The sequence below is a fragment of the Sciurus vulgaris genome, assembly GCF_902686455.1.
Source record: "Sciurus vulgaris genome assembly, chromosome: 4".
In the NCBI taxonomy this organism is placed as follows: Eukaryota; Metazoa; Chordata; class Mammalia; order Rodentia; family Sciuridae; genus Sciurus; species Sciurus vulgaris.
This window is the reverse complement of record NC_136464.1, coordinates 8671671-8698917: the sequence shown is the minus strand read 5'-3', so window position 1 is coordinate 8698917 and position 27247 is coordinate 8671671. Positions and strand designations below refer to the sequence as shown.

Here is a 27247-nt window from a genome sequence, read left to right as displayed (position 1 = left end):
GAACACTGAACAGACACCCATGGTTTTTTTCTTTCACTCCTTCTTCAGATTGTGGAGCCCAACTTTCTGCCTGCCCTAATTTCCGATTCTTCCTGAGCTGTACCTCAATTAATCTTCAAGTCTATGCAATCTTCAGCTTTGCCTCTAAATCCTTTCTACAGATTCCCGTGTAAACAACACAGGATGCTTTCACACTTGACATAAACACCACACACACACACACACACACACACACACACACACACACACACTTTATATTTCCTAACAGACAACATATCCTTGGGCTTCTAGCACACACACTATGTTAATTTAGCATCACCTCTGTGACCAAGGCACATAGTTGGACACTTTGTTTGAGGTGACCCTGGCAGCTGGTTTTCTCTGATGGCGCTAGGCTGAGGCAAACTGGGAAGAATTCTGGAAAAGGATAAGCAGGGATTCTGGTAGCTCCTGAAAATCCCTGGGGAGGTTTGTCTTGTGCAGCCTCTTCACAAGCCATCTGGTCAACTAGTGGAGCTGCCTACCACTCACCACGGACCCTCTACTATGATGGTCCAGGACCTCACTCAGAACCAAGATCCCATGGTGCTGGGCTCTACTGTTCTCAGAGGCTTTGAGCAGCGCCTCCAGGCCCTGGGAGACTGCAGAGCCAGCGCCTGAACTGTTTCTATTGGCAACACAGATGTATTTCTTTTATTTGGTAGTAAATAGTGTGGGTGTGTGTACATCAAACAATGGCAAGACAGATATAAACTTGCCCCCTGCCACTGGTGCTCGTTCAGAGCAGGACACCCCTCTGCTCCAGGCCGGTCAGAGCCAGAGGCCCCACGGGAGAACCCCAAAGCGCACAGGTCTCCTCGACTGAGATTCTGGAAGTGGAGCTGGGAGAAATAAGAAGAGGCAAAAAGGTCGGTGGGATTTCCTTTCCTTTTTCTAGGGCTTCTCGCTGAGCAAGCGAGATGAGGGCAGGAGTCGAAACCGCGGGTCCCCTAGGGCTGCTTAGCTCGCAGCCTCCCAGCGCTTTGCTGAAGCCTAGCAATGTTGGTCCCCTGGGCCAGGTCTACTCGCCCAGCTTTCACCCTTCACCCGTATAGGTGGGACATCTCGGCTCTCCTGGACAGCTTCCAAGGGGGCCGGAGACTTTGCTGGATGGAGCCGGTCCCGCCTCTCCAGGTCGTCCATGATCAGTGACCCAGCTAGGGGACCTCTTTCCCTTAGTAGTCCAAACTCCACAGAGCATCTAGGGGAAGATCCCCCTACTGGTCCTCATGCGACGAGGCCAAGGCTCAAGAACTGAGTCCCAGAGAAATCCCTCCCAGCCGCCAGGCAGACGCAGTAGCAAGGCAGGTCCTGGCGAATATACGTGACTCCGCAGAACCCAGACTCGAGGCTCCTCCTCTCAGCTTCCCGCCCACTCGCAGGCCGCCGCAAGGACCTGTGCAGGTCCGGACTTTAGGGCGAGCCATCCCTAACTCTTGGGTGTATGCGTCTGGAAAAGTATACGCCTGTTTGTGCACGTGCATGCGTCTCCGTGTGCAGAGAGGATGGCGTTGACCTTTTGATCTACAAACGGGGAGGGGGTGATGGTGGAAGAGAGGAAAGAGCTGTGAAGACAACGGGGCTGAGTGTACTTTGGAGCACTGGCTGGCACCTCCGACGGGGATCTCTCCCTCAGCCTGTTTCTCCTGGGGAAGTACTTTGAAGGAGGATGGGGTGGGCAGTGGCGTCTGAAGCTGGGAATCCGGCCCCAGACGGCAACAACACCCTAATTCTCAGTGGGACTCCTTTGTTTTCCGCTTGGGAATCCTCCCCCAGGCTTCCAACTCCCAGATTCCGCAGAGTTTCATCAGCGTCTGGGCAGTCTCAGAGACCCCGGGCCAGCGAGCGCTGGAAGCCGCAGCCTGCCTCCTTGGAGAGTTCCCGAGAGAGGTGTGCATTGGTTGTACTCGCCCAGATCCTGTCCTTGGCTGCTGCTTCAGGCTGCTCCAGGCGTTGCCTCTCGAGGGGGAAATTGTCCAAAGTCTGGTTTGCTGGTGTTCCAAAAGGATCCCTTCCGGTTGCGATGAATGGAGAGGAAAAGGAAATGGGGGAGAGGTGTGGAGCGAGAGCGAAGAGCGAAGGGGAGAGCTGTGTTGCGCCCATCACCGAGGCAGGAGCTGCGAGGTGGAGTCACCTGGTGTGTCTCACCCCAGCGCTAATGTCTTAAAGAAATATAAAGAATCTCCATCTCTGGTGAGCTCCTTCGCTGCCCTCGCCCCCCTTGGTGATGGAGTACACGCATCAGATTTTCATCAAAGTTCTATTAAGTGAAACATAGGTTGCAGGGCACCCTTTGATTGAAACAGTTTAAATTTTAATTGTGTTTTTAATTTGACATATAGTTGCAGAAAGGAATGACACTGCGTCGCCAAGGGGCGGTCGATTTTCTTAATTTCTCCCAGAGGAATTGATGAGTCTATCAGGCCACTAGATTGGAAACCCATTAAAGCTCTCTGGTTAGGCTGTTAATTGGAACTTGATGGATGTGGGAGGGGGGTGTCGCAACTCGGCTATGCTGATCCAATCTTCATGACTTTCTGTTTTCCAATAAATTACACAATTCATTTTCCAGCCGCAGATTACATAAATTGTACACCTCTGGGGCTCTCTTTTTCAAATAGGGAGCCCTTTTCCCCAAAAGCCTATTGCGAGATGTCATTTGCACCAAAGAACGAACAGCAGAGGCCCTTGAATGAAAATCGAAACATAATCAACGTTTATACTTAGAAAATTTATTGAGATCATTTTCTCTGGTATTTCCTTATTTTAAAGTTTGGACGCGCCATATATCATAATCCACTCGCGTAAAGGGGGGGGGAGGCTGTGTTTAATATTTATCGAAGCTTGATTCCAAGATCAAACTTGTTTATGACTTCATCTGTCATTTCGGAGGGAGACTTCTTCCACTATTACCCGGCTCAGCCAGCCTATTTCCCGACCGCCGCAGAGCAGAGAGGATCAATTTTTATTAGGCTCCTCGGCAAGTTTGCTCTGGGCCGCTTTAATATTGAGCAGCGGCATAATCTCGGGACCTAAACTTTAAGCGTTCTTTCAGCCTCGGAAAGTTTATCATTCCTTGGAACCCAGTTATTCCTTATTCCTAAGAGGGTGTGAGGGGGGCCATCCCAGAGACGCGGAAGGCAATCCTCCAGGGGGTCGGCTACTAGACAGTGAAGCAGGGAGGGGTGGAGCTACCCCGAGACTAGGAGGGTGGGGCGGGTGTGGGGGTGGTGCTGGGTTGAAGGATTGCCATACTTGGGGTTGAGAGACCAGGTGTCAGTGGTGGTGGTTCGCGCATCTGAGTTCCCGGGGGTGGGTTTTGCAGCTACCCGGGGCCCAGGAGAGGGCGTCTGGCCTCTGCGCTCTGGGCGAAGTCTTGGAGATCCCCGAGTGCCCGAAAGGGGTGCCTACGAACACAGTGTCTCCGCCCTCCAGGCTCCTGCGTTGTGACTGCCGTCGGTGCTCAAGGACTACTGGAGTCGAGAAGAGCGAAGAAGAGCTGTAGTCCAAGGGGCGGCAGAGCGGAAAGTCTGCTCTGTATTCACTGGTTCCGCCTTGGGCCCACCGCCACCAATTTCCTGACTGGGGTGGGGCGGGGGGAGAGAATGTTTGTTGAATGAATGCGTGTAAGTCAGCGTTTATGCTCCAGGTTTAAAGCGTACAGGGTATGGGGGCGGAGGACGTGCCTCTGTGACGGCCAGACCCTCAATTCGAACAGGAGACGGGGCAGGCGGAATACGAGGCCACATGGTTCCTTTTGACTTTCCAAACCAACCCTGAAAACTTCCTGGTTTCCCAGGTTGAGTCTTCCAGCCCGGTTTCCCTAGTCGGCTTCCCAGTCTCTTGCTGGTCTCGGGTCTGGGAGCTGCTTATCCGAAGCCCACCTCAGAGGTCCCGACCCTGCCTCCCTTCCCTGAAAGATGTCAATTCTTTGGGCCCTTGACCCCACACATACACTAGCCCTGCAGTTTCCAGATAACTAGGCTCCTTAGTCCTGCCTTCGGTCTTTCTCCAAGCTCAGTGTCTATGTCCGCTCTTCTCCTCTCCCTGGGGGGCGTGGCATTTGCAGTGGAACAGTTTTGAACATCGTGCTTGCTTTGCCTGCTCGACCTATTCACTTTTTCTTCTGAGCCTCAGTTTCCCCGTCTGTACTATGGGGGAGATCTGCATCAAGTTTGCTCTGAGGATCAAAGTGAACCACGTCGAGGAGGCCTCAGCATGCTCCTGGCACCAACTACTAGCTAGCTCAGAAAGGTTCAAACCAACTCTCCCTCCCCCGACCCTGCGCTTCCTTCCCCAGCGGAGTAGCTGGCTTTGCCCCCAAAGTGGACTGACAGATTCCTTCCAGGTATTGCCTTGGCTCCGGGTGCCTGCGAGAGGCCGGGGGTTAGTGAGAGTTGGACATTTCTTTCCTTGAATTTCCCCTCTACCCCGGAGACCAGCGGGAGCGCGCCGGAGGGGCTGTGAGGAGACCCCGGAGCCTGCGCCGTGGCCGAGCATAGGAGGACGCGCAAATTGTATTTCAGCATCGGGTCCTTCCGGGTTAATGAGCTGACACCATGATTAAAGTTGACCATTTGTAATGTGTCTCGACCCCGCCGCCGAGCCCTGAAGAGGTTAATGCGGTGACGGAGGCCGGCACCTGCCCCTCGCCGGCCTCCCGGGCCGTGGCGCACAGACCCTGGCCCCCGCCTCCCCGCCTACCCCTGTCCCGGCCGCGCTGCTGACTCCTAATCAATTAGCCCATTAACGAGCCCTTCGAGGAGTTAAGTAGGGAGTTCTGCCACTGGCAGGGCCGCAGTCGGTTACTCACCGAGGCTAATGATATTATAAGCGCTTTACTCAATAACCCGGGAGCGGTGCAGGAGAGGAAGGAACTGCATCGTCATGGTGCTGCTTCTGGACATTTGTGGTGGCTGATTCCACAAGCTCTCCTCACTCTTGGCTGTTGGCGGGGAGGGGTGCACTTTTAGAGACAAAGCTTCAACCTTTTGGCTGAATGGATGGAAGCTGTAGCCCGAGTGGGGGTTTTGCCTGGGCGCTTTGGGCCTTGTCTTATCCCAGTTTCTGTAAAAATTAGCTGTGCAGATGACTGTGGCCCCCAGCCTTTTGCCGGTGCCGGAATGATTATAGATCAGATAATAGCTATGCTAGGAATTACGGAGCAAGAGCCAGAACTCCAAAGGGAAGAGTGAAGAGGGAGGGAACCATGGTTATTTACCACGTGCCTCTTTGATGTTGGACATCTGGATCTCTACTTCCCTTGATTTTAGGAACAAGGAAACCGAGCCTCAGAAAGTTATAAGTATCTTGCCCAAGGTCACCCAGCCTAGTTGAGTGGACTCTGCACACACCTCATAACTACCTCCTTCCCAGGAAACAAGTGTTTCTATTTCTCTAGCAATTTCAAGATCTCCAATAGTCAACGAAAAAGGGATTCGTCTATGGCACCAACGGCGGGCCAGCAGCTATTCAGTAAGGGTTTAGGCACGACGACCGGAGGCCTTCTGGTGCTTTTCCATCCATACTTGGTTGATCTTCAAACACAAGGAAGAGATACTAATGAGTTCGTTTCACCTGAGGTCAGAGAGGCTTTGATTGGGACCAACTTGTTCAAGCTAGTTCACTGGATGTAATCGGTGTTGCTGAGACTTGAACCGGGATCGCTTGACGCGCAATCTAGGGCTGCCCCATCCCCCGCCCCCCAAATCACATAGCACGGTTGGCCTGTGGTAGGGATGGGATTTTCAGACGAGGAAGAGCAGAAGTCTGATCCTGGGGCTCCCAGCAACGCTCAAGCGAACAGCGTCGGTCAGACCCAAGCACTTAACCCGCTCCATCCTCACGAGGGCCGGAGCGAGCCGGGGAGTGACAGCTCTGCCAGCCCCTCTGGGGAACGTGGTGCCAGCCTGTCGGAGCCCCTCGGAGGCACGGAGATCTGTTGCCTGCGGTGGTGGCAGGCCATTCCAGCTCGGAGCCCCGCGTCGTCCCGGTCCCTAAAGAGGCAAGGGTCCCCAGGCGTAGTAGAGATCGGGATCTAGGCTGAAATTTACGCGGTTTTGGGTCTCTGTCGTCCCTGGTTGGACAGATTCTATGCCCGCTGGGTTCTCAGCGTGCTCAGGGGGCGCATCCGCACTGTGTGCGGGGCCGGGGCTTTTTGAAAATTTCCGGGGCAGCTCTGCGGCGCTGCGATTGGCCGCGTTAGGGTAACCTCTATGCAAATGAGGCCGCGCAGCCTCCGCACAGCCGGAGACCCAGCTAGCTGGTGGGCGAGGAAGGGGCATTTGCACTGGGGCTGGGCGGGCGCACCCAGAGCCGGGCGGGCAGGGACTTCCGCGCAGCCGTCCCGTGCCGCGTGTCCCCGGCGCGGAAGGGACACCTCAACAGCCTCCCCGCCCCCTCCCCTGGCTCCCCTCCTCGCCCCTCCCCCCTGCCTGCCTGCCTGTACCACCTTCCTCCCAGATCGTCTCTAAAGGGAGTTCTTGGTTTCCTCCGATTTCTTATGAACCCAGGATGGGCAGCAAGGAAGATGTGGGCAAGGGGTGTCCGGCTGCTGGTGGCGTCTCCAGCTTCACCATCCAGTCCATCCTGGGCGGGGGCCCCTCCGAAGCACCGAGGGAGCCCGCCGGCTGGCCAGCCAGGAAACGCAGCCTGTCTGTGTCCTCGGAGGAGGAGGAGCCGGACGACGGCTGGAAGGCGCCCGCTTGCTTCTGCCCAGACCCGCACGGCCCCAAGGAGCCAGGCCCCAAGCACCACCCCCCCATTCCTTTTCCTTGCCTGGGTAAGGATCGAACGTCTGCTGTCTGGCAGCGAGTGAGCGCTAGGGGAACGAGGCTGCGTGCCCCGTCAGGACTCCCCCTGGGGTCAGAGCTGGGGCCGCTGGGGGTCTGGGGCCGAGGGGCGGGCACACGAGCGTGGCGGTGCCTTCTTAGCCCGGGAGGGCGCTGGGAGGACGAGGACGACACAGATCCCGCGCTGGGGCTTCTTGGGGGAAGGTCGGGTTGGAGAGAGAGTGGACCACAGCCGTTCGGTCGGTCCCCTGGCTGGTTGTACACGGGACTCTGGGCTCAATCCCTTTGCACACAGGATACTTTCTTTCCAGACAGGTGGTCTGCAAGTTGGGTCTGTGTTCTGTCTCTACCGCAATTTCTGCTCCCCCCCGCCCCTCCTTTCTGTCTCTGTCTCTGTCTCCGTTTCCTTCTCGGAATGATTAGCACTCCAAGTTGATTGACAATGATGCGTTTCAGAGACGGTTCCTCTTTACAACATTTGAGGAAGGAGATCTCCGTGTTGGTCCTTAGTGTGATTTCCAAACAAATGGCCTGTGAAATGAGGCTGACCTATAAAGCTGGAGGAACTCTTCCAGCTCAGTTACAAGGCAAACTCACCTTTCTAATGGTAACATTCCCCCTGCAGGCCTCCTCCCCCTGCTGCCACCTATCCTTTCATAAAGGTGGAAGCACAGAGACCCCAGACTCCCAGACTCCAGTAGCCGGGTCCCTCTTCGGTTGCTTTTAAAAGCGCAGGGTCTAGGGAGCTAGCTGGAGGGAGAAGGGCAGAGAGTTGGTAACACGGAACCGAGACTGCAGACTGCTGCCAACACTCTGGTCCCGGGAGGAGCTGCGGATCTCCAATGCTCTTCAACAGGCCTTGCTGTCTGTTCTTGCTTCTCAGGTACTCCCAAGGGCAGCGGAGGCGCGGGGCCGGCGGGTTCCGAGCGTTCGCCTTTTCTCTCTCCTTCCCATCCGGACTTTAAAGAAGAGAAAGAGAGGCTCTTGCCGGCGGGCTCTCCCTCGCCGGGGCCAGAGCGGCCGCGGGACGGCGGCGCCGAGCGGCAGACGGGCGCGGCCAAGAAGAAGACGCGCACTGTCTTCTCGCGCAGCCAGGTGTACCAGCTCGAGTCCACCTTCGACATGAAGCGCTACCTGAGCAGCTCGGAGCGTGCGTGTCTCGCCTCCAGCTTGCAGCTCACCGAGACCCAGGTCAAGACTTGGTTCCAGAACCGCCGCAACAAGTGGAAGCGGCAGCTCTCGGCCGAGCTGGAGGCGGCCAACATGGCGCACGCGTCCGCGCAGACTCTGGTGGGCATGCCGCTGGTGTTCCGGGACAGCTCGCTGTTGCGCGTGCCGGTGCCACGCTCTCTCGCCTTCCCCGCGCCGCTCTATTACCCCAGCAGCAACCTCTCCGCCTTACCGCTGTATAATCTCTACAACAAGCTCGACTACTGACCCACCCGCCCGCCGCGCGCCCGCTGCCGGGCTCGCCCAGACCCCTCCAACCGCCCCGGAGCCCGGCACGGGCTGCACCCTTCACAGAGCTCCGGAGTAAAGCGACGTGATTCCAGAAATATTAAGAAATACACCATGTGTATTCATTATCTCTTATTTATGGCTTCTGCCCTACTTTTTGTTTTGTTTCGGGTATTTATCGGTATTCCTCAAACCAGATTGCCTGCTTTCTACCCAAAGGAAACCGATACCCTTTGAAAACCACTTTGGAGAGGGATATTCTCGGGTGGTGGTGGTGGGTAAAGGAGTTTTGGCCAGATTGGCTTTGGTTGGTAGAAAAAAATCAGAAAAATACCAACGAAACCAGGTATACTCCTGCCCGATGTATACACCTGTACATATGTACATGCACACACGCTCGGCCAAGCTAGGCCCTCAGGGGCTTTGGACAATGATCTAATAGTCTCTTTTCATTTCCTTCATCCCGAGGATGGGTAGGGGCGAAATGGGGAGAGTTCCGATCTGTAAATATTTTTAAAGCGAAAAAAATAAAACATTTTAAACATCGTTGCTAACTTTGGAGGGGTTGATTGCTTGGCAAGACGGTGCGCGGAAGGTTTCCTCCCTTTTCCGCCGCAGAGTTTACAGGCGTCTGCGTCTGCAAAGATCGGACTCGTACCACGTGGAGGGTGGGGCCGGGATCAGGGGTTAAAGGTCTGGGTATCGCCGTTGCCCAGGCTGCACGTGGCTGGAACTGTACATTCCCTCCCACCCGCGCCCCATTGCAGCCCCATTGCGCATAATCCCAGCGCGGGCTGGGGCTCACTTGGAATGGAGTCCACTCCAAATCCCACGGGGAGAAAGACAAAGGCGGGGAAGCCGGTCTTGCTGCCGAAGCAATAGCCTTTCCGGATTGAGCCGGGCCAGGGCGCGAGGAGCATCCTGCACTGTGATCTTCTTGGACTTGGCTGAAGCAGGGCGCGCCAGGACGTGGTTCAAGCTGTGCAGAGAGCCTCCTTTCCTCGGCGTAGGGCAGTGGGTAACGCTATCTGAATTTGGTAAAGGGTCCGCTGGTAGTCCTGAGCCCAGCGCGACCGGCTTGCCGTCACGCACACTTCCTGGGTCCGTGACACAGACTGTGACCCGCGCGGAGCGGGAACAGAACGCCAAAAGGCGGCTTTCGGCCTAGGAGGGATCCGAGGCCCAAAAGAAGGCGCGGGAGGCAAATACTCTTCCCACACTCTTGTTGTTAATAGTTTCCACAGTGCGTGGCCAAATGGCTGGGTCACCAGCCAGCATGCTGCTATTTCTGAATTAAACAGTAATACGCGTCAGAGGCGCCCACGGGCTTCAGTGCCCAGACACCTGCCACCACATCGAGACTGGGAAGATGCTGCCTGGAGAGAATAGCCTGCAGAGAGATGCAAATCGCAAACCCTTTCTCTCCCATTAGATCGCAGCCACCTGTTCCTTGTAAAGCGTCGGAAAGCGAAGCGTTAGCTTGGAGGAGGCGGACGGTTCAGCAATACGTGGGGCGAGCTTCTGGGTCCTGCCTCCAGCCGGCTCCAACTAACTGGAGGCCCCTGGTACAAAAGAGCTGGGAGCTCACAGTTCCAATCTCCATCTCACTCTCTAGAAGGGAAACACTTCGGTGAGAAACTTGTGTCTTTGAGTCAAGAAGCATCGGAATTATCTGCATTTTGTGAAAATACACAGAATATCTGTAAACATTTATGTGACCCACAGTAGTCTGTGTAAAATGCCTGGCCAAAAAGATCCGCTATTACCTTGTCCGTTTTTTTCTTTTCAAATTAGTTTTCATAAAAAATCACAACTATTTCAAGCCGATGTCAGGAAGGATGTTACCCAAGGCTGCATCTGCCAATACTAGGTTGATTCAATTGCATTTACTGTATTTTAACCCAGTTCAGGTCAATAAATATTTCCTGGGTCCTAATACGTGCTGAGAACCCATTCTAAATTTTGGGTGGTCAGAGAAAGAAAACAAGTGAATGGAGGATCCATTTTCTGACTTTTTGTGTACCCATACTTTATTTCACTGCAGTTCTCTTGCTCCAGATGACTGTCTTTAAATTGTTTTCTACTAACATTGCTATTTGAATATTCCATGCAGAAGCAACCAAATTACATTCAAGGAACTTATTGTATAGTGATATTCCATCCATACCATTTTGTTTGCATTTCAGTAAGTTATAGTTTGGAGATGGTTTTAATAGTATAAGTCACTGCTTTTTCTATAGATTGCCTCTTTAATAGGAAGTGGTTTCCCCTGGTCGCTAAAGGCATTTAAGGAGAAAATTTGCCTTTGAGATTTTAGGGAATGACCCTTTCACAGTTTATCTTATATAGTGTATATTTCATCCATTTTACTAATCCAGAAATTAGCAATCAGAGGTGATCTAACAGTGTAATTACTTTCGAGGAGTTCACAGTTAACTCAATAACATATGCACACATAGAACTTTGCATTTGGATTTAAAATGTTCAAGACTCCATTGTTGCCAGATTTCCTATCTCAAGCCTATCAATTCATTTGAATAATCAGCCAAATCATCAGTCTCCTTTCAGGCTCTAAACTGGATTTAAAAGATTGACGTTTCTTAAAACTCAAATCGAGTCCGGCTGCAACTGCATGCCCAGAGGGACCTACACTAGATAATGAAATACACTTAGATTTTATTAGTGGATAATTTATGCTCAGAATCTCAAAACACTAATAGAATTAAACAACTGGGAGAGGGAACCAAATAAGTCAGGAGATAAAATTATTTAGCTGAAGTTAGAATGGAAGTAAGACACTATATTTAAAATTTTTCGACTTGACCACTAACTTGTTGAAAGAGGATAGAGAAACAAGTACTAGGCCTGGTAAGGAAGAAGGGCAAGAATCTTTTAGCAGTAATATCAATGTAATAGGTAGAAGGGTTGTTATTGTGTGTGCTTGTCAGAAATCATAAGAAGTGCATTCGCTTCAGAGTGTGAATGCATAAAGTTCAACTCTTATTAATGTACCTTGAAAGTTAAATACTTTAACTCCAACGACTGCCTTTTGCTTCATACAAAATTATCTAATAAAACATTTTTTCTTAAAAAGGTTGTGTAAAAGGGATCATAGCATAGATTAAATTGAAAATTTCAGTAAGACTTTGAGGCTCAAGAGTAACTTAGTTACTGCATTGTTGATTAGACATTACTTTTCTTTCATGGAGGTAAATCATTTCTCATTACTGAAGCAAGCTTCTTGGTGCTCTGTATTTCTGGAGGACTCTTGAAACAAAATGGGAGCAAACTGAGCCTGCAACCTTGTGGAGTGGCAGGGTAGGGCCATTGCCTCTTGAGGATTCCCTGACAAACCTATCTCTAGAAGTCCGTTTGAGCTTTAACACACCGCAGAGTATTTGTTTACCAGTCTGTTCATCCTGGACTGGGAGTTCCTTCAGGACAAGGACTAGTCTGATTAAATACATCTTTCCATAGCCTCTCACCAGGGCTGGCACACAGTGGATGCTCAATAAATGCAGAACGATGGAAGAGATGAAGCAATAAGGACGAGTTTTTATGGGGTGGGAAGAATTTAAGACAACGGGAAACGTGAGACCTGGTTGATAGTGGAAATGCCAGGAAAATGATAAAGAAACAAGGCAAAATAAGGCAGTTGATGAGAGCAAGTCATTTCTTCTCTATTTCAATTTCTGGTTCGTTTCACAGGCTTATGCACACCGAGAGAATGATTTAGCTCTATAGGAGTATTGACCAGGAAGGGATTCTCGAGTCTGAGCGTTTAAGCGGGGATAGGCCGCCTGTCGCAGACCTGAGACCTTCTTTCCCGCCTAGTGTTCAGAGCACAAACAGGGAACCCGCCCCGTGGAAACTACATCACCCAGTATGACACGCACAGGCGTGGGCGGGCGAGAGCACATCCTTGGCGCTGTGCTACTTGGGAGTTGTAGTTTCTGCACGTACCGCCAGCGTGGGGCCTCAGCACGGTGGGAAGATGAGACCACGTGATCGGAAAAACCGCGGTTTCCCTTTGAGCCGGAACTGGAAGACTGCTTTGACCGTCGCTGGGCAGCCGAACGGACCAATAGGCTGCTTAGAGCGAGCCGTTGGCGTTTGAAAGCAACCAATGGCAGGCCTACCCTGGAGCTTCCTCTCCGCCTCCTTCGCCGAGCCGAAGAGTGCTCGGAGCGGCGCGGGGAGGCGGCGGCAAGCGGCTGAGGCGTTGCTTCGCAGGCGAGCTCAAGGTAGCGGGAGGAGTCGAAGGGGCGCAGAAGCGTGCTCTCCCCGGACCTCGCGGGCCGCGCTGGCGGAGCCGTTTCGCTTTTCCTTTGAGAGGGTCTGGGGCTCGGGGGGAGGGGAGGAGGCAGGACCGGGTGTGGGCGCCCGCGGCGGGCAGGCCCGGGCTGGGGTGCGGGTGCGGCGGGCCCGGGCTCGGCGCAGGCGCAGACGCCGCCGCCGCCCCCACCGGGACCCTCGGGGACTGGAACTGCGCCTCTGTTCCGCAGATGACCGGTTCTAACGAGTTCAAGCTGAACCAGCCGCCCGAGGATGGCATCTCCTCGGTGAAGTTCAGCCCCAACACCTCCCAGTTCCTGCTGGTCTCGTCCTGGGACACGTCCGTGCGCCTCTACGATGTGCCGGCCAACTCCATGCGGCTCAAGTACCAGCACACCGGCGCCGTCCTGGACTGCGCCTTCTACGTAGGTGGCCGGCGGCCGGGCGGCCCCTTCGCACGTCCCTGTCCGCGTCGGGCGGGGTTTGCGTCGAGTCCCGTGGCGGCTCCTGGGCTCGTCGTGGACGCCTGCGCGACCCACGTTCTCTTTCTGATTCTCGTTGCTGGCGTTGGGAACGCGCAGGTGTCCCCTTTCAGGTTCAGGCTGACGAGTAACCCTGGGAACTCGCTGGGCTTGCGATGATGTTCGTGGTTGAAATTTGCAACCGGCCTGATTGGGCCGCCTTCTTAAAAGGAACTCGCAGGAGGAGCGCCTGTTTTACTCCCAGCTACGGGGATGGACAGGGTAGAGCCGCCCTCCCTTAATTTGTTGACGGTAGTTTTTGTGACCACTTCCGCTTCTTTTGTTTACAGTGAGTGGTTGCGCTCGGGGTTGTAGCATTCTGAGCATGACCTGAACAGTTGGCGATAGGGATTGGCTTTCAGAAATGCTTACTAAAAGCGCTGCGTTTTAAGTGGTTTGAAACTTTATTTTGTAGGATCCAACGCATGCCTGGAGTGGGGGATTAGATCATCAGTTGAAAATGCATGATTTGAACACTGATCAAGGTAATACAATCACAATTTTAACCCTTTGTCTTCACTAGTTATTAAGAGTGTAAACGTTTAGGAAGAATGGTTGCTAAATTGCTCAGTTACTGAGGTACAGGTAAAAGTGGCATGATTTTAGACATTTTCGTTTGAATGACCATTAAGGTACTGACCACAAAATATTATGCATGTGTTTTGCACTTTGATCCTGATCCATGAAGGGATTCTTAAGTATTTGACCATTACCACTCCTTAGAAGTGGACTGGATCATATAGTAGTTTATGTTTCAATAGAGTGTTCCAGGATAGTGCTTGTTTTAGGGTTCTCTTTTCAGAAGGTAACTAAGACTGAAGGAAGGTATTTTCATAAAGGCAAAACATTGTATAAAAGCTAATCTTGTTTATTAATTGTGCTTACATTCTTGGTAGAACCTGTTCCAGTTGCATTTGTTAAGAAAGTAATTTCTTTAAAAAAAAAAAAAAAAGTAATTTCTTAGAGGCCCAGATATGAAATGACCTATCCACATTTTTATGACCATACTGAGGCACAGTGCATGTTTAAATGGAACCCAAACAACAAAGCTCTCTAGCTGAGCATTTGTGCTTACTTTAAACCTAGATACATTTGAAGGAGATGGCAGGGAATCTGGAGGCTGAATTGGTCAACAGGATGATGGATGGAAGACAGGCACATTTTGTCAAAAAAGAAAAGAAGTTGAAGAGACTTGCACAAAAGTCACATTCTTATGGAACTTAAAATCACTCTTGTTGAGTTTTATTTGCCAGTAGCTTGCCCTGTGTAGTAAATTATCCTATTGGTTAAATCCTACTTGTTCACAAGCCTGGGAAAAGCAAACTTAAATTTTCAATGTTTTAGGCTGTAACTTAAGAGAATTAGCTGTTTATTCTGACCATCATTGCCAGACTTCATGAGATAACTTGCTGTCTTGTTTTAATATGCTTTTAGAAAGGTAACATTCCTGTTTAAGACTTAAGACCATGTTATTCTTGTATGCTTAGCAGTTTGCATGGATTTTGGCACAGAATTAGATGCAAGTTGAATGAAGAAATGCAATATTGTGAAGGTTGAAATTGAGAGGAAAGAAATTATTTGTTGAAAATTTGACCTACCATGAAAACCAAGTGGGATAATTATCAGACTTTATCTCCAGAACTCATAATCCCATAACCACATAAATATCTTTCTTAAAAATATTGGCCTAATGTGTAAGATAAATGTTATTGAGATCCAGAACCTAGAGTTATTCACTTATTTGTTCATTCAACAGGTATTTCTTGAACACATGGTGTGTTCCAAACCTTTCATTAGATAGTTAAAAACAAAATCTAGAATCCAGTCAGGAAAATAGCAAACATGCTACCTGTTTTAATGTAGTCCGAAATCCAAGGCAGCCTTCTATTTCATAAAGGCAAAACATTGTATAAAATGCTTTATGCTAATGCCTTGCAATATGCTAATGGCTCAAACTGCACTATAAGGTGACCAGAGATGAATGGATAACTTTGTAGTAACGGAGAGATTTTTGTGTATGCAGACATTTCTATGGATAGTGAATGAGGCAGATTAATTACAGTTGCTCATTTGAGGAATCTTTTGTTTAGTTGGGGTAGTAAAGCTAGGTGTTGGCTTTTTTTTCCTATAGAAAATCTTGTTGGAACCCATGATGCCCCTATCAGATGTGTTGAATACTGTCCGGAAGTGAATGTGATGGTTACTGGAAGTTGGGATCAGACAGTTAAATTGTGGGATCCCAGAACTCCTTGCAATGCCGGGACCTTCTCTCAGCCTGAAAAGGTAGGATCTTTATATTCATCAGAGGAATTATAGTTCTTGGGGTGATTATGCTATTGAATTTAATGATGAATATGCTATTGAATTTAATGGTTAAGAATTGATAGTCTCTTTTTGTAATCCCAACTACATAGAAATGCTTTAATGCAAAGGAAATTAACTCTGGAATTTTAGTCATCTTTTTTCTGTCAGTTGTTAACACTTGTGCTGGTGAGTGAGAGCTTAAATGAACCTGCTTTCATGTATTAATGCATTAAATCTCAGGACTGAGAAGCAACTCACGGCCTTTGCAGAGAAGTCATTTAGCAAAGACTGTTCGATTTTCTTAAATTGGGTTTCACATGCCCAAACCAGAAAATGGGATGGGGCATCACTCATTTTCATTTGTGACCTGAGTATTCATTTGAGGTGACAATTAGGAGAGTGAAATGGGTTATCATTTCAAGTTTAGTGAGAAAGGTATCCTAAGTTCCCTGACTTTTACTGTATATACACATTTTTTAATGCTGATAGGTGTAGTTTAAAGGCTCTTTTTGAATGGAACTTTTTAAAACTGAACCTTTGTGTATTCTAACCTTTTGATCTACATGATAAAATTATAATTGTGTATTCTTGCTGTATCCTGATCAGAATTTATTGGGGGTAGTTAATTTTAAAGATTGATTGTTTTAGCCGTTTAGAGGTATCCTTCACTTGAGTCTATTTCTTCAGTGTAAATATACTATTCAGTTCCTGTTGGCTATCATTATATATAGTAGTGCATCCAAAGAGCCATTATTTTTGTCACATCACATTCGAATCTACTCCTGGCAAGACCTTTGTTCAGAATAAAATAATTGCATTGTTTCTAGTTTTGATTTATGGTTGTATGTTACATGTTAAGAACTGTGATAAATTGCTGACAGAATATCATATAATGGACAGCCATACTGAATCAAGCTGCTTATTGGTTCAGCAAGGTTCATTATGTCACTTTTTTTTAATACTTTCTTTGATAAATGTATATACCTAGTCAGTAGCATGACAGTGGTTTCACTTGATTTATGATCAGTGGGGATAGAAAGCACCGTTAGAAGCTTGTGTGTCACCTGTACAGTAAAGATTTAAGGTAAAGTTCCTGATGTGATTGTACCATTGTAAATTGATCTCTTTCTGGATTCAGTATTTTCTGCAAATATTTTGCTTTCTGAAGAAGCTATGAGGAATCTTATGGTATTATTTCTCATATTTAAGTCTCCCAAAATTACATCTGTTTCATTCTTTTCAATTCTTACTTTTCCCTTGGTCACTTTAGTTGTTGAATTTTAAGTCCACATTGTAGAGCCTGCCATTGGGGCATTGCATTGTAACCTAACTTGGTTGTTTGGGTGGTGGTCTGTAGTTAACATACTGGAGATTGAAAACTGTATGGTTTAATCACTGAGCATTAAAGAGATGTCCTACCACATCATGAGGCCTTTTCACTTTCTTACGTTGTTTAGGTGCTGGGAATCTTAACAACCCAGGGCCCTGTGCGTGCTAGGTGAGCACACTCTTAGCACCAAGCAATATTTCTTGCCCCCTATTTTTTTATAACAGTTCTTCAGGGTGGAAGATATTAGGTCAGGTTAGAGTTGCTTATTGATTAAAAATATAATCTCAGTTATGGATCTCTAGTCTAGATTTTAAAATAGTGACTTAAAATGATCAAATATTTCTTTTGCCCTCTGAATTTAGTGCCTCTGTCTCCAAGTAATATGTTTGTAAAATGAACCACTAAATATTTTGCTTGCAGGAAATTTAGTGACTTACAAAGAAATTTTTGTGACTGTTTTAGTTTTGAAGATTAAGCATTAGGGTAAAAAGCTAGACACTTTTTAAGGGCATGAAATAATTTTAAAAATTTTCCCTTACTGTGAACTTCTCCCTCAAATGTTATTGGTGATGTCAGGACATAAGAATTTGCTTGCCATATGGAGATCACTGTTTTTGTCATCTTTTTTTTCTTTTTTAATTTGTGATTCTGCAGATTGAACCCAGGGCCTCACACATGGTAGGCAAGGACTCTACCACTGAGCTACAACCCTCACCCCGGTTTTTTTTTTTTTTTTTTTTGAATTTTGAGACAGAGTCTTGTTAAATCGCCTAGGCTGGCCTTGAATCTTGTAATCCTTCACCTCAGACTCCTGAGTAGTTGGGATTTTAGGTTTGTGCCACCACTCCCAGCATCTTGCCTGTAAATTTTGAATTTCTGTGCCACCAAAAACAACCAAACATCTTGTTAATGATGACTCCCTCACTCTTCCTGGAAAGGCCTATTTTTTCATTATAACAGTTAGGAAAAGTCAAGATTTTAAGAGTCATCAAATGAAATCTGTCAGAAGGTGGTTGTGGAAAAGTAAATTAGAAAATGATTGTTTTATGAAAGGTTAGAAGCTCATTGAAAGGTATCTTGAATTTTATGTTTTACTGTCTCAGTTTTGAGTACTTTTTTTACATTTTTGTCTAAGTGAAACAAGGTTGGGAAAAATTGTTTTGATAGTGAATAGTTCCTCTGCAGGATTAGCATGTACCTTTATGATATTGGTGAAGTATTAATATCCAGGATTTACCTTTTTGTGTATATTTTAATTTGAATAATTGTAGCATCTAAAATTGTTCCTTGTGTTTGGAAATCTAATGAACTAAATTTTTTTTTTTTTTTTTTTTAATATTTAGATTGGTTTCATCTAAAGGCCATTGTCAGGAAGCAGATGAATTTTAGCAAGTTCTCATTTCTCTTAAAAGGTGTATACCCTCTCAGTGTCTGGAGACCGGCTGATTGTAGGTACTGCGGGCCGCAGAGTGTTGGTGTGGGACTTACGGAACATGGGCTATGTGCAGCAGCGCAGGGAGTCCAGCCTGAAATACCAGACTCGCTGCATAAGAGCATTTCCTAACAAGCAGGTACTGATCTACTCCTTCCCCAGTTTTGGCATTTGAGAATAATATCTTATATAATGATAATTAAAAAATTTTTTTTTTTTTTTAGTTTTAGGCAAGCACTCAGCCATTCATCTACAACCCCAGTGCCTTGGCTACTTTTAAGACTTTTTTCTTTTTTGAGTAGTGACTTAGAATTTGTAATTAGGTACATTCTTATTTAATACTTTAAACAATCTCATGTTAAAATGTAATGTGTGGGACTGGGGTTATGGCTCAGTGGTAATGTACTCGCTTAGCACATGTGAGGCACTGGGTTTGATACTTAGCACCACAGTAAAAAATAAATAATAAAGGCTTTGTGTCTATCTATATCTAAAAATTAAAAAAACAATGTAATGTGTTAATAACCTTCATTTTAGAGAAGACCTTAATGTTCTTAAAGAGGTTAAATAATTTTCCCAGGGTCACTCAGTGGTTTGAATAGAAGTCTTTGCTTATTCTGTGATTCTGATCTTGTACAATAGAATTTTGCAGATCTTTCAGTTGAAGATGGACATGGTACCTCTGTTTTATTTATTTATTTTTATGTGGTGCTGAGATGGAACCCAGTGCCTCTCTCATGCTAGGCAGGCACTCAGCCACTGAGCTACAACCCCAGTCCCTTGACTACTACTTTTAAGGCTTTAAAAGTGGATTAAAACAAATCTGAAAATTTATGTTTTTAGAATTTACTCTTTTCTTTCTGCTTTTTTCTAACCATAATAATAACGGTTCTTTCTTCCATCTGACAGTAGAAGTTTGATTTTCTTACAATAAGCTCCACTGAGGTCAGAGAGGCTGTGTCCCTCATGTAAAGACTGATCCTTTTTTTGTGGTTCTGGGGATGGAATCTAGAGCCTCACACAGGCTAAGCAAATACTCTACTACCGAGCTTCGTTTCCAGCGCTGCAGATTGACTTTCGGTATATAGGGTGAATCTCCTTCCGTCGTCATTAAGGATAGGGGCTTGATTAATACTGAGCCCCTCCTAGCCCCCAGTTCATAAAGTTATAAGGGGAGCTAGTAGTACTGTCAGATACAATAGGAATTTTGTAGGAGAAAAAGTCATTAAACTATAGCAGGTATTTTTGAAGTCAGGCTGTCATTTAGTGGTTGTGGAATTTGAGGCAGTTAAGTCAATTATTCTCTTGTTTTTTTATCTCAAAAGGCCAGTATCTCATGTGATCACAGTTCTTTTCCAGGTAATTACAAATTTTCATCCAGGACAAGAATTGCAGTTAGGTGAAACTTTGGGATTTAAGTATGTGATTAAAAGATGTTTGCATTGTAGATCATTTTTAGTTCTTTATATTTAAAATTTTCTGTCGGACTATCTCCACTTCATGATGAAAATTTAACGCAGGTTTTTACTGAATTAACAGGTTTTATATTCAGCATATTATCTTACGTTTTATAGCATATTGTCACTTCATGGAAAGGTGAGTAAAGGTTTGAAATTGTAAACATTTTTGACCATTCCTGAAAGTCTGCTGTGTGTAAACCTGACTAGACATGGTAAATGCAAGAGGAGAAAAGACTGAAATGGAAGACTGGTATTCCAGTCAGTTTGGATCATTGATACTCCCAATGAAAGAAACACAGTTCTTACAGTTGTTAAAGATGAAAAGCATAGAATGATGAAAGAATAGATTTTAACTGAGGGAAAAAATTTGAGTCCCTTCTGTCAGGAAACAAATGGTACTAAAACATTTAAAAATTCTTGTTTAGGTTTGATGAAGTTGGACCTTTTTGATGACTACATGCATGACACAGTGAAGAAAGCAAGTGGTGATAGCCTTTTTTTTTTTTATTTTAAAGATAAAACAAATTAGTTCTAGCTTTTTAGAATTGTCAGTACAGCTTAAATATTTTGTAAAAATCTGGCCGTACTTTTTTCCTTTTCTGAAGTAGTCATCTTTCTTTAGTATGGATTGAATTTGGGAACTAGTGCCTTGTTTATGGAAGCTGGATTTTACCATTTTTGTCTTCTGGTTTGCTCTTGACAGGGCTATGTATTAAGCTCTATTGAAGGCCGGGTGGCTGTTGAGTACTTGGATCCAAGCCCTGAGGTACAGAAGAAGAAGTATGCTTTCAAATGTCACAGACTAAAAGAAAATAATATTGAGCAGATTTACCCAGTCAATGCCATTTCATTTCACAATATCCATAATACATTTGCTACAGGTAAAGTATGGCATGCTAACTTATATTTAATTATTATTATGTAGTTTTTAAAATTAATTGAACATTGTTTGGACTTAGGCAGAATTATTTTTAAAATTAGTGCTTATTTTGTAGGTATTTAGGGGAAAAAAATCTGTAGTACTTCTTGGGGAAAATATGACATATGGCCTTAAAATTATTAGATGTTTAAGATAATTGTTATTCCTAGTGTTAACCATTTTAACTATTTTGCAATAACTTTCAGGTGGTTCTGATGGATTTGTAAATATTTGGGATCCATTTAATAAAAAGCGACTGTGCCAGTTCCATCGGTACCCTACCAGCATCGCATCACTTGCCTTCAGCAATGATGGGACTACACTTGCAATAGCGTCATCATATATGTATGAAATGGATGACACGGAACATCCTGAAGATGGTATCTTCATTCGCCAAGTGACAGATGCAGAAACAAAACCCAAGTGAGTATGCTTCACCTGTATTTGAGCCTTTTCTTGCATTCAACCCAGGATTTATTAATTTTTCTAAATTCATGAATAGCATTGTTGATGCCTGCTCGATATTACAGCTGACTGTAGGGTTGGAGTTGATTTTATCTTGTTCTCCCAAGCTTTCAATATCCGTAGGTTGATAGACGTCTGATGGATAAAACTGTGCCTAGTTGTTTTGTAGAGAAGAATGTCAAACTCTCATTCTTCTTGAATAGACTCTATTATTTGAATCTCTGGAGTTATTACTAGCTCATTGCTTCAAAATTAAGTTGAGGAATTCAAGGATAATTTATTTTAGTAAATTCTATTTAAGATATTTAAGAATCTGAACTGCCAAAAATCTTCCCTTTCCACAGAGGTCATTTCTGTAATATTTACAAAGAGCAAATGACCTTCAGGTCTTATTGAAAACCCAGAGTAAGATGCCTTTGCCTAGAATAGCAAATTTCCTTAGTTTTGAAATTTTCATAGATGTCCTTGACTCTTAGTTGTAATGGTTGACTGAGAGGAATCATTCACATTTATCCATATCAATAGGGCAAAGCTTTTTACTTTAATTACCTCTATCATGCTTATGGAAAAGCTAATACTCAGGCATATGTTAGTCTAAAATACCCATAGTGTCTTTGTCCTATTCCATGTCCCTGTGTCCAGGCCTTGAAGGAAGTCCTCAGTAAATAACTGGAATAACTGAATGTTTTCAGGATTCCTACACTTTTCTCATTTAACATGGGTATGGTACCCTTGCTAAATCAGTTGAGCCCCTAAGAGGGGGCAGAGTGTTAACTCCTTCAGTATTAGATATGCTTTTACAGATTTGACTTTAGAAAAGTCTTAGCATGTGAAGCCTGTTGGATAAAGGGCTGTGTTTATATTTGATCTGTCACTTTTGTATCTCTTGTCCTGGCCGGCCATTTTGATCTCATGCTCTTCTTTTTTTTCTTTTGAACTTGTAGGTCACCATGTACTTGACAAGATTTCATTTACTTAAGTGCCATGTTGATGATAATAAAACAATTCGTACTCCCCAATGGTGGATTTATTACTATTAACAAAGAAACCAGGGAAAATATTAATTTTAATATTATAAGAACCTGAAAATAATGGAAAAGAGGTTTTCTTTTTTCTGTTTTTCTTTTTTCTTTCTTTTTTTTTTTTTTTTTTTTAATGAAAAATTTCCTAAATGCATGAGATGGTTTGATGGTTTGCTGCATTAAAGGTATTTGGGCAAACAAAATTGGAGGGCAGTGACTGCACTTTTAAGAATTAGTTTTGACCTTGATGATTTTTGTTTCCACTGTGGAAATAAATGTTTGTAAATAAATGGAGTTTATAAAAATCCCTTTGCATTCTTTCTGGACATTAAATGGTAGGGGAAAACACTCTCGAGCCATTTCTTTCTTTTTCTGGTTGTAGTTGCTAATTCTAAAGCTGCTTCAGACTGCCTCATGAGGAGGTTAATCTACAATTAAACAATATTTCCTCTTGGCTGTCCATTATTTTCTGAAGCAGATGGTTCATCATTTCCTGGGCTGTTAAACAAAGCGAGGTTAAGGTTAGACTCTTGGGAATCAGCTAGTTTTCAATCTTATTAGGGTGCAGAAGGAAAACTAATAAGAAAACCTCCTAACATCATTTTGTGACTGTAAACAATTATTTATTAGCAAACAATTGATCCCAGAAGGGCAAATTGTTTGAGTCAGTAATGAGCTGAGAAAAGACAGAGCATATCTGTGTATTTGGAAAAATAATTGTAACGTAATTGCAGTACATTTAGACAGGCATCTATTTGGACCTGTTTCTATCACTAAATGAATTTTTGGGAACATTAATGAGGTTTACATATTTCTCTGACATTTATATAGTTCTTATGTCCATTTTAATTGTCCAGCCACTGGTGATTAAGGTTAAAATGAAAAAAATTATAGTGCGAATGAGACTCATTTCAAAGTAATTCCTTAAAGCAGAACACGAACTCAGTTTGGCCTATTCTAAGTAGTTCCAAATAGTATTACACAGTCACACTTTTTATTTTTAATTTATATTATTTGCAAATGTATTTCTCTGAGTAGGACTTAGACCGTGATTATCCGTGATGTATTTTTTAAAAATTCTTTGATATGGAGAAGGGTCTTATTTTTATTTTTTAAGTGTTTCAGTGAAAAATGAGTTCAGTCTGAACGCATCTTTTGAAATGTATTTTCTTCATTGCAGGTCCACCTAATCATCTCGTGAAAGTGGTTTCTCTATGGAAAGCTTTGTTTGCTTCCTACAAATACATGCTTATCCCCTAAGGGATGTGTCATAGTCATTGTGGACATGTTATTTAGTATGTGGAATTCTCGCTCTCTTTTTTTCTTTTGCCTTACAAGAAATTTGCCTGTTTACTTTTTAATACTTTGTTTAGGGTGAGGAGTTTCTGTCCTTGTTGAGTAGTCTGAAGAATTCCTTCTCCCATCTTCCCCCAAGTAAGCCCAGTTGCTGTTTATGAGCAGTTTGAGTTCTTTTGTAGTATAATCTAAACCTGTTATTTCCCTGCTGTCTAATAAATCAGATTCAGAACCCTGAAATGTTGGATGTTTTTAAATATTGGTAATTAATGTAATTTACTACATAAAAAGGCTTCTGTAAAGCAAAATTCTTCATCAAGGGCATGTTGAGGATGACATTTTACCGTTAAGTCCACTCTGCCTCATTTAATTATGTCTATTCTGATGTATATTGGGGCTTCAGTCCTGGATAAAGTGATGTGTTGGAGTTCAGCCATTTCCCTGGTGCCCCTTCGGAGGCTCCAGGCTCCGCAGGGCCCTGGGCCACCCCGGCTTCCGGCAGGATGGGCCCTCACCACAGCAGCCTCTGGTCGCCTTCTGGCATGATGTTTTCTTAGTGGTGCCAGTGCCGGGGTGCTCATGCAGCTCTTGCATCCCTGTGCTGATGAAATCATCGTCCACATGCAGAGAGCCAAATGACAGGCCCTTCTGGACTTATCCATCAAGTGCTAAATCAAAGTGAAGCCCTTGGGATGGTAAATAATGTAATAGCCAGAGACTAACTGATGGTATTGGTTCTTTAGTGTGATTATCTGCTTTTAAAAGTCATAGCCACTTGGTTGAGGACAGAGCATAAATTTAAAACATTGTATAACTGAAAGAGAATTAATACAGTGTTGTTAAAGGTGACCAAATTAAAGCCATATGTGGACCTGTTTCTGAAGTTGTGTAGGAGAGTTTTTTTGGTGGTTCCCTCTGGGTGTTCTCTTATCTTTTAAAACCAAATGTGCCTCCCTATTTCCCCTGCATACCACTTAACCAGCTCCTTTTCATAATTGCCTGTTCATGATTATAGCCACCTTTCCCCTCAGTTACCCAGTTGTAGTTAATTTGGGCATTTTTATCAGTTTCTCATATCCATATTCTTTAAGTGTCTCGGTTTATGTTTCTTCCTACTGCTTCTGTCCTTCTGGTTGAATGCTGCAGCCTCTAAGTGCTCTGTCTTCAAGAGCATTGACTTTCAAACATTGAGCTGTGACTCAAGTGAGAAAGAAATTTTGAATTGTAGTCCAGAACATATCAAGACAAAGCGTTCAGAAAGCATTACTTACCTTTCTTCATGGTATTTAGCTGTATGTATGTGTGTGTGCATTTTCATTTTCTTCATTTAAATGCTCTGAACTGATCTTTAAAACAAAATGCATTGCTGCCTGTAATTTGTGGAAATCGCCCAATATCGTCCAAGATTTTAAAAAGCTTTTTATCATACCGTGCTTGGAGTCCTCTAGTACTTATTCTCATAGTGGCCCTTCAGCATCTTCATAAGCAGGCTGGCTTCTTCCAACGCCTTTGTAAAGAGTTCTCAGAAAGTTGGGGGACTAACCTTTGTTGGGAATGTAGAAGAAATGGCCATATTATGGTGGCAGTAGTGTCTGGTTCTGAGTCCACTGTGTACAAACAAAGATATATTAGCAGGTCATCCTTTGTTCTATGGAAATCCAGGCTTCAGTTTAAGAACTGAGGCCAGGCTGCCCATTTTGGCCTTGGTATTCGAGCTCCTTTGTGATCTGTTTAATTCTAATGTTTCCTAAGGCTTTTTTTTCCCCCCATTTTTGTTTTGGGTCCCAGAGATTGAACCCGGGGGCACTTAACTACTGAGCTACAGCCCCAGCACTTTTTATTTTGAGATAGTCTTGCTAAGTTGCCTGGGGTCTCACTAAGTTGCAGATGCTGACCTTGAACTTGAGATCCTCCTGCCTCAGCGTCTGGAGTCACTGGGATTAGAGGCGCGCACCACCGTACTTAGCAGCATTTTTATACTCAGTGAAAACAAGATTCTGTGCTTAAGTAAGACTAGTTCCTTTCTCTCAATGGTGACTCAGGGCACATTAGGCTACTGATAGCTTGGAGAACTCCTGCAGTAAAGAAGTATTTCTAAATCGGTTTGATTCATTATCCCCCAGATTCCTTTGACCCCCAGGTCTGTTCTTGCTCCTGTTGCACTGCACATTTTCCCTCCGTCATTTTTACATTTCACCATTCCCAGAAAGCACTGGGGTTCTGATAATGCTGAGAGTCAGACTAGTTGCTTCATCATAATTAGAGATGATTGTGTTGATCCCGAATCACAGTCTTTCCTCCTGGATTGCTCTTTCAGGTTTTAATTAGAACCTTGCAAGGTCCTGTTCAAGGTCCTTTTTTTCCGTGAAGCCCTCCTTCCTTGTTGCAGCTCACAATTAGGGATGCCCTTTCTCAAAATGTGTATGAAGCGCCTTCAGCTTCTGAACCTTTGGAGGTAATTGCTTACTCTATGGCGCTTTGGTATTTTTGTGCACATCTTGCCTCCATATTTATGTTAGAAGCAGGACTACATCTTTTTATGTACTCTGGCACATGAATGTTGAACATTAATATTGTTGAAGTGATATGGTTTATTTTTCAAAACTTGAAATATAGTTTTGGAATGTAGCTAATTTGGTACACAAGATACGAAAGCCTTTTTAGTTTATAAAGTAATTATAGAATTAACTCAAAACTTGAGATAACACAGATGCAGAAGTTATGCTATCACAATCCTGTGATGGAGGATAAGCCTTTTTTTTTTAACTTCATTGAGTTATAATTGACTAAAAATACACATATTTACATAGGCACTTTTTATAGATTTACATATTATGTGATGTTTTGGTAAAATATGTGTACATTGGAAGGATCACCGTAATGGATCTGTCACTTTTACACAGTTAAGCATTCTCTGGGTGTGAAGAATACTTAAATTTCGGGTATATAATACTGTACTATTAATAATTATTACCTTGTACATTAGATCTCCAGAACTTATTTATCTAACAGGAGATTTCTACTTTTAGCATTTTAATTTCTACCCATTCTTAAGGATTTTCTGGGCTATTTCTCCCTGAATAAAATTATTTAACCAAACATGAAAATGCCTCGGTGGAAGAATTTGAAGATTTTGAGATGTTGTGACTTAATGGTATAGGCTAATGGCTTGCATGACATTTGTTTTGGGGAACTATCCTAGATGACTGGTTACCCCCTGGGGCATCAGAAGCTTGGATGCAAGAAATCTGTGACCATGACCATGGTCTGACTATGGGAATTCCCCCATGTGGACAGAAAACAGGAACTTCACGTTTGCACCCTTGGTCTCACAGGGACAATTCTAGTCCCTCCAAATGGCTGACAGTTCTACGTCAGCTGCTTCTTACATAGGTTCTTACTCTATTTGCTGTTCTAGGGTGAAAGGGCTGCTGGTATTTAGATATTTACCTACAGCTGAAATGCTCCTGAACAACACTGGGTTGTAATTCATATGATTTAAAAAAATTGGCTTATATACCTATGCTGCTTGATGTGCTTAATATATTATGAAAATTTTCTCACATTTTTTTCTTATTTTTAATGGCCACCTAATTAGTATTTGAGTTTTTTGAATAAACCTTTAGTGCCTGTTGTGTCCCAGTCACTGCTAGGTGTTGGGGCCCCATTGAGAATAGATAAGGTTCCTGCTCTCATTGAATGTGCTTGATAGATCAGTATGTGGACAGAACAGTCTTACAGATGCTATGATAGCACTGTGTGGCCACTTTTGTTTTTAAAGAACTTGGCTAACTTTGGTTCTTAAAATCATTACCCTGTTAGCAAAGGAGCTAAGTTTGGTGATTGCTCAGCTGGAGATGTGACTCAGTTGTACAGTGCTTGCCTGGCAAGTGTGAGGCCCTGGGTCCATCCCCAGCACCACCAAAAAAACAGGG

At 44.8% G+C, this 27247-nt stretch overlaps 2 protein-coding genes across 3 annotated transcripts; both read left to right on the top strand.

The window, feature by feature from the left end:
• The first annotated feature begins 786 nt into the window (after positions 1–786).
• HMX2 (H6 family homeobox 2) lies at positions 787–9121 on the top strand. Its single transcript, XM_079136614.1, has 3 exons — positions 787–908; positions 6552–6820; positions 7714–9121. The coding sequence occupies exons 2-3, from the start codon at positions 6553–6555 to the stop codon at positions 8265–8267; spliced, it is 822 nt and encodes a 273-aa protein (XP_078992740.1). The 5' UTR covers positions 787–908; position 6552; the 3' UTR covers positions 8268–9121.
• A 3312-nt stretch (positions 9122–12433) lies between these two features.
• Positions 12434–24189, top strand: BUB3 (BUB3 mitotic checkpoint protein). 2 transcript variants are annotated; one of them, XM_079136298.1, is made up of 8 exons: positions 12434–12532; positions 12794–12988; positions 13500–13569; positions 15216–15367; positions 18131–18289; positions 20314–20491; positions 20736–20952; positions 23197–24189. In XM_079136298.1, the coding sequence occupies exons 2-8, from the start codon at positions 12794–12796 to the stop codon at positions 23204–23206; spliced, it is 981 nt and encodes a 326-aa protein (XP_078992424.1). In that variant the 5' UTR covers positions 12434–12532; the 3' UTR covers positions 23207–24189. The 2 variants fall into 2 exon arrangements, with proteins under 2 accessions (XP_078992424.1, XP_078992423.1); XM_079136297.1 differs by having other exon boundaries at positions 21939–24189.
• Positions 24190–27247: the final 3058 nt, after the last annotated feature.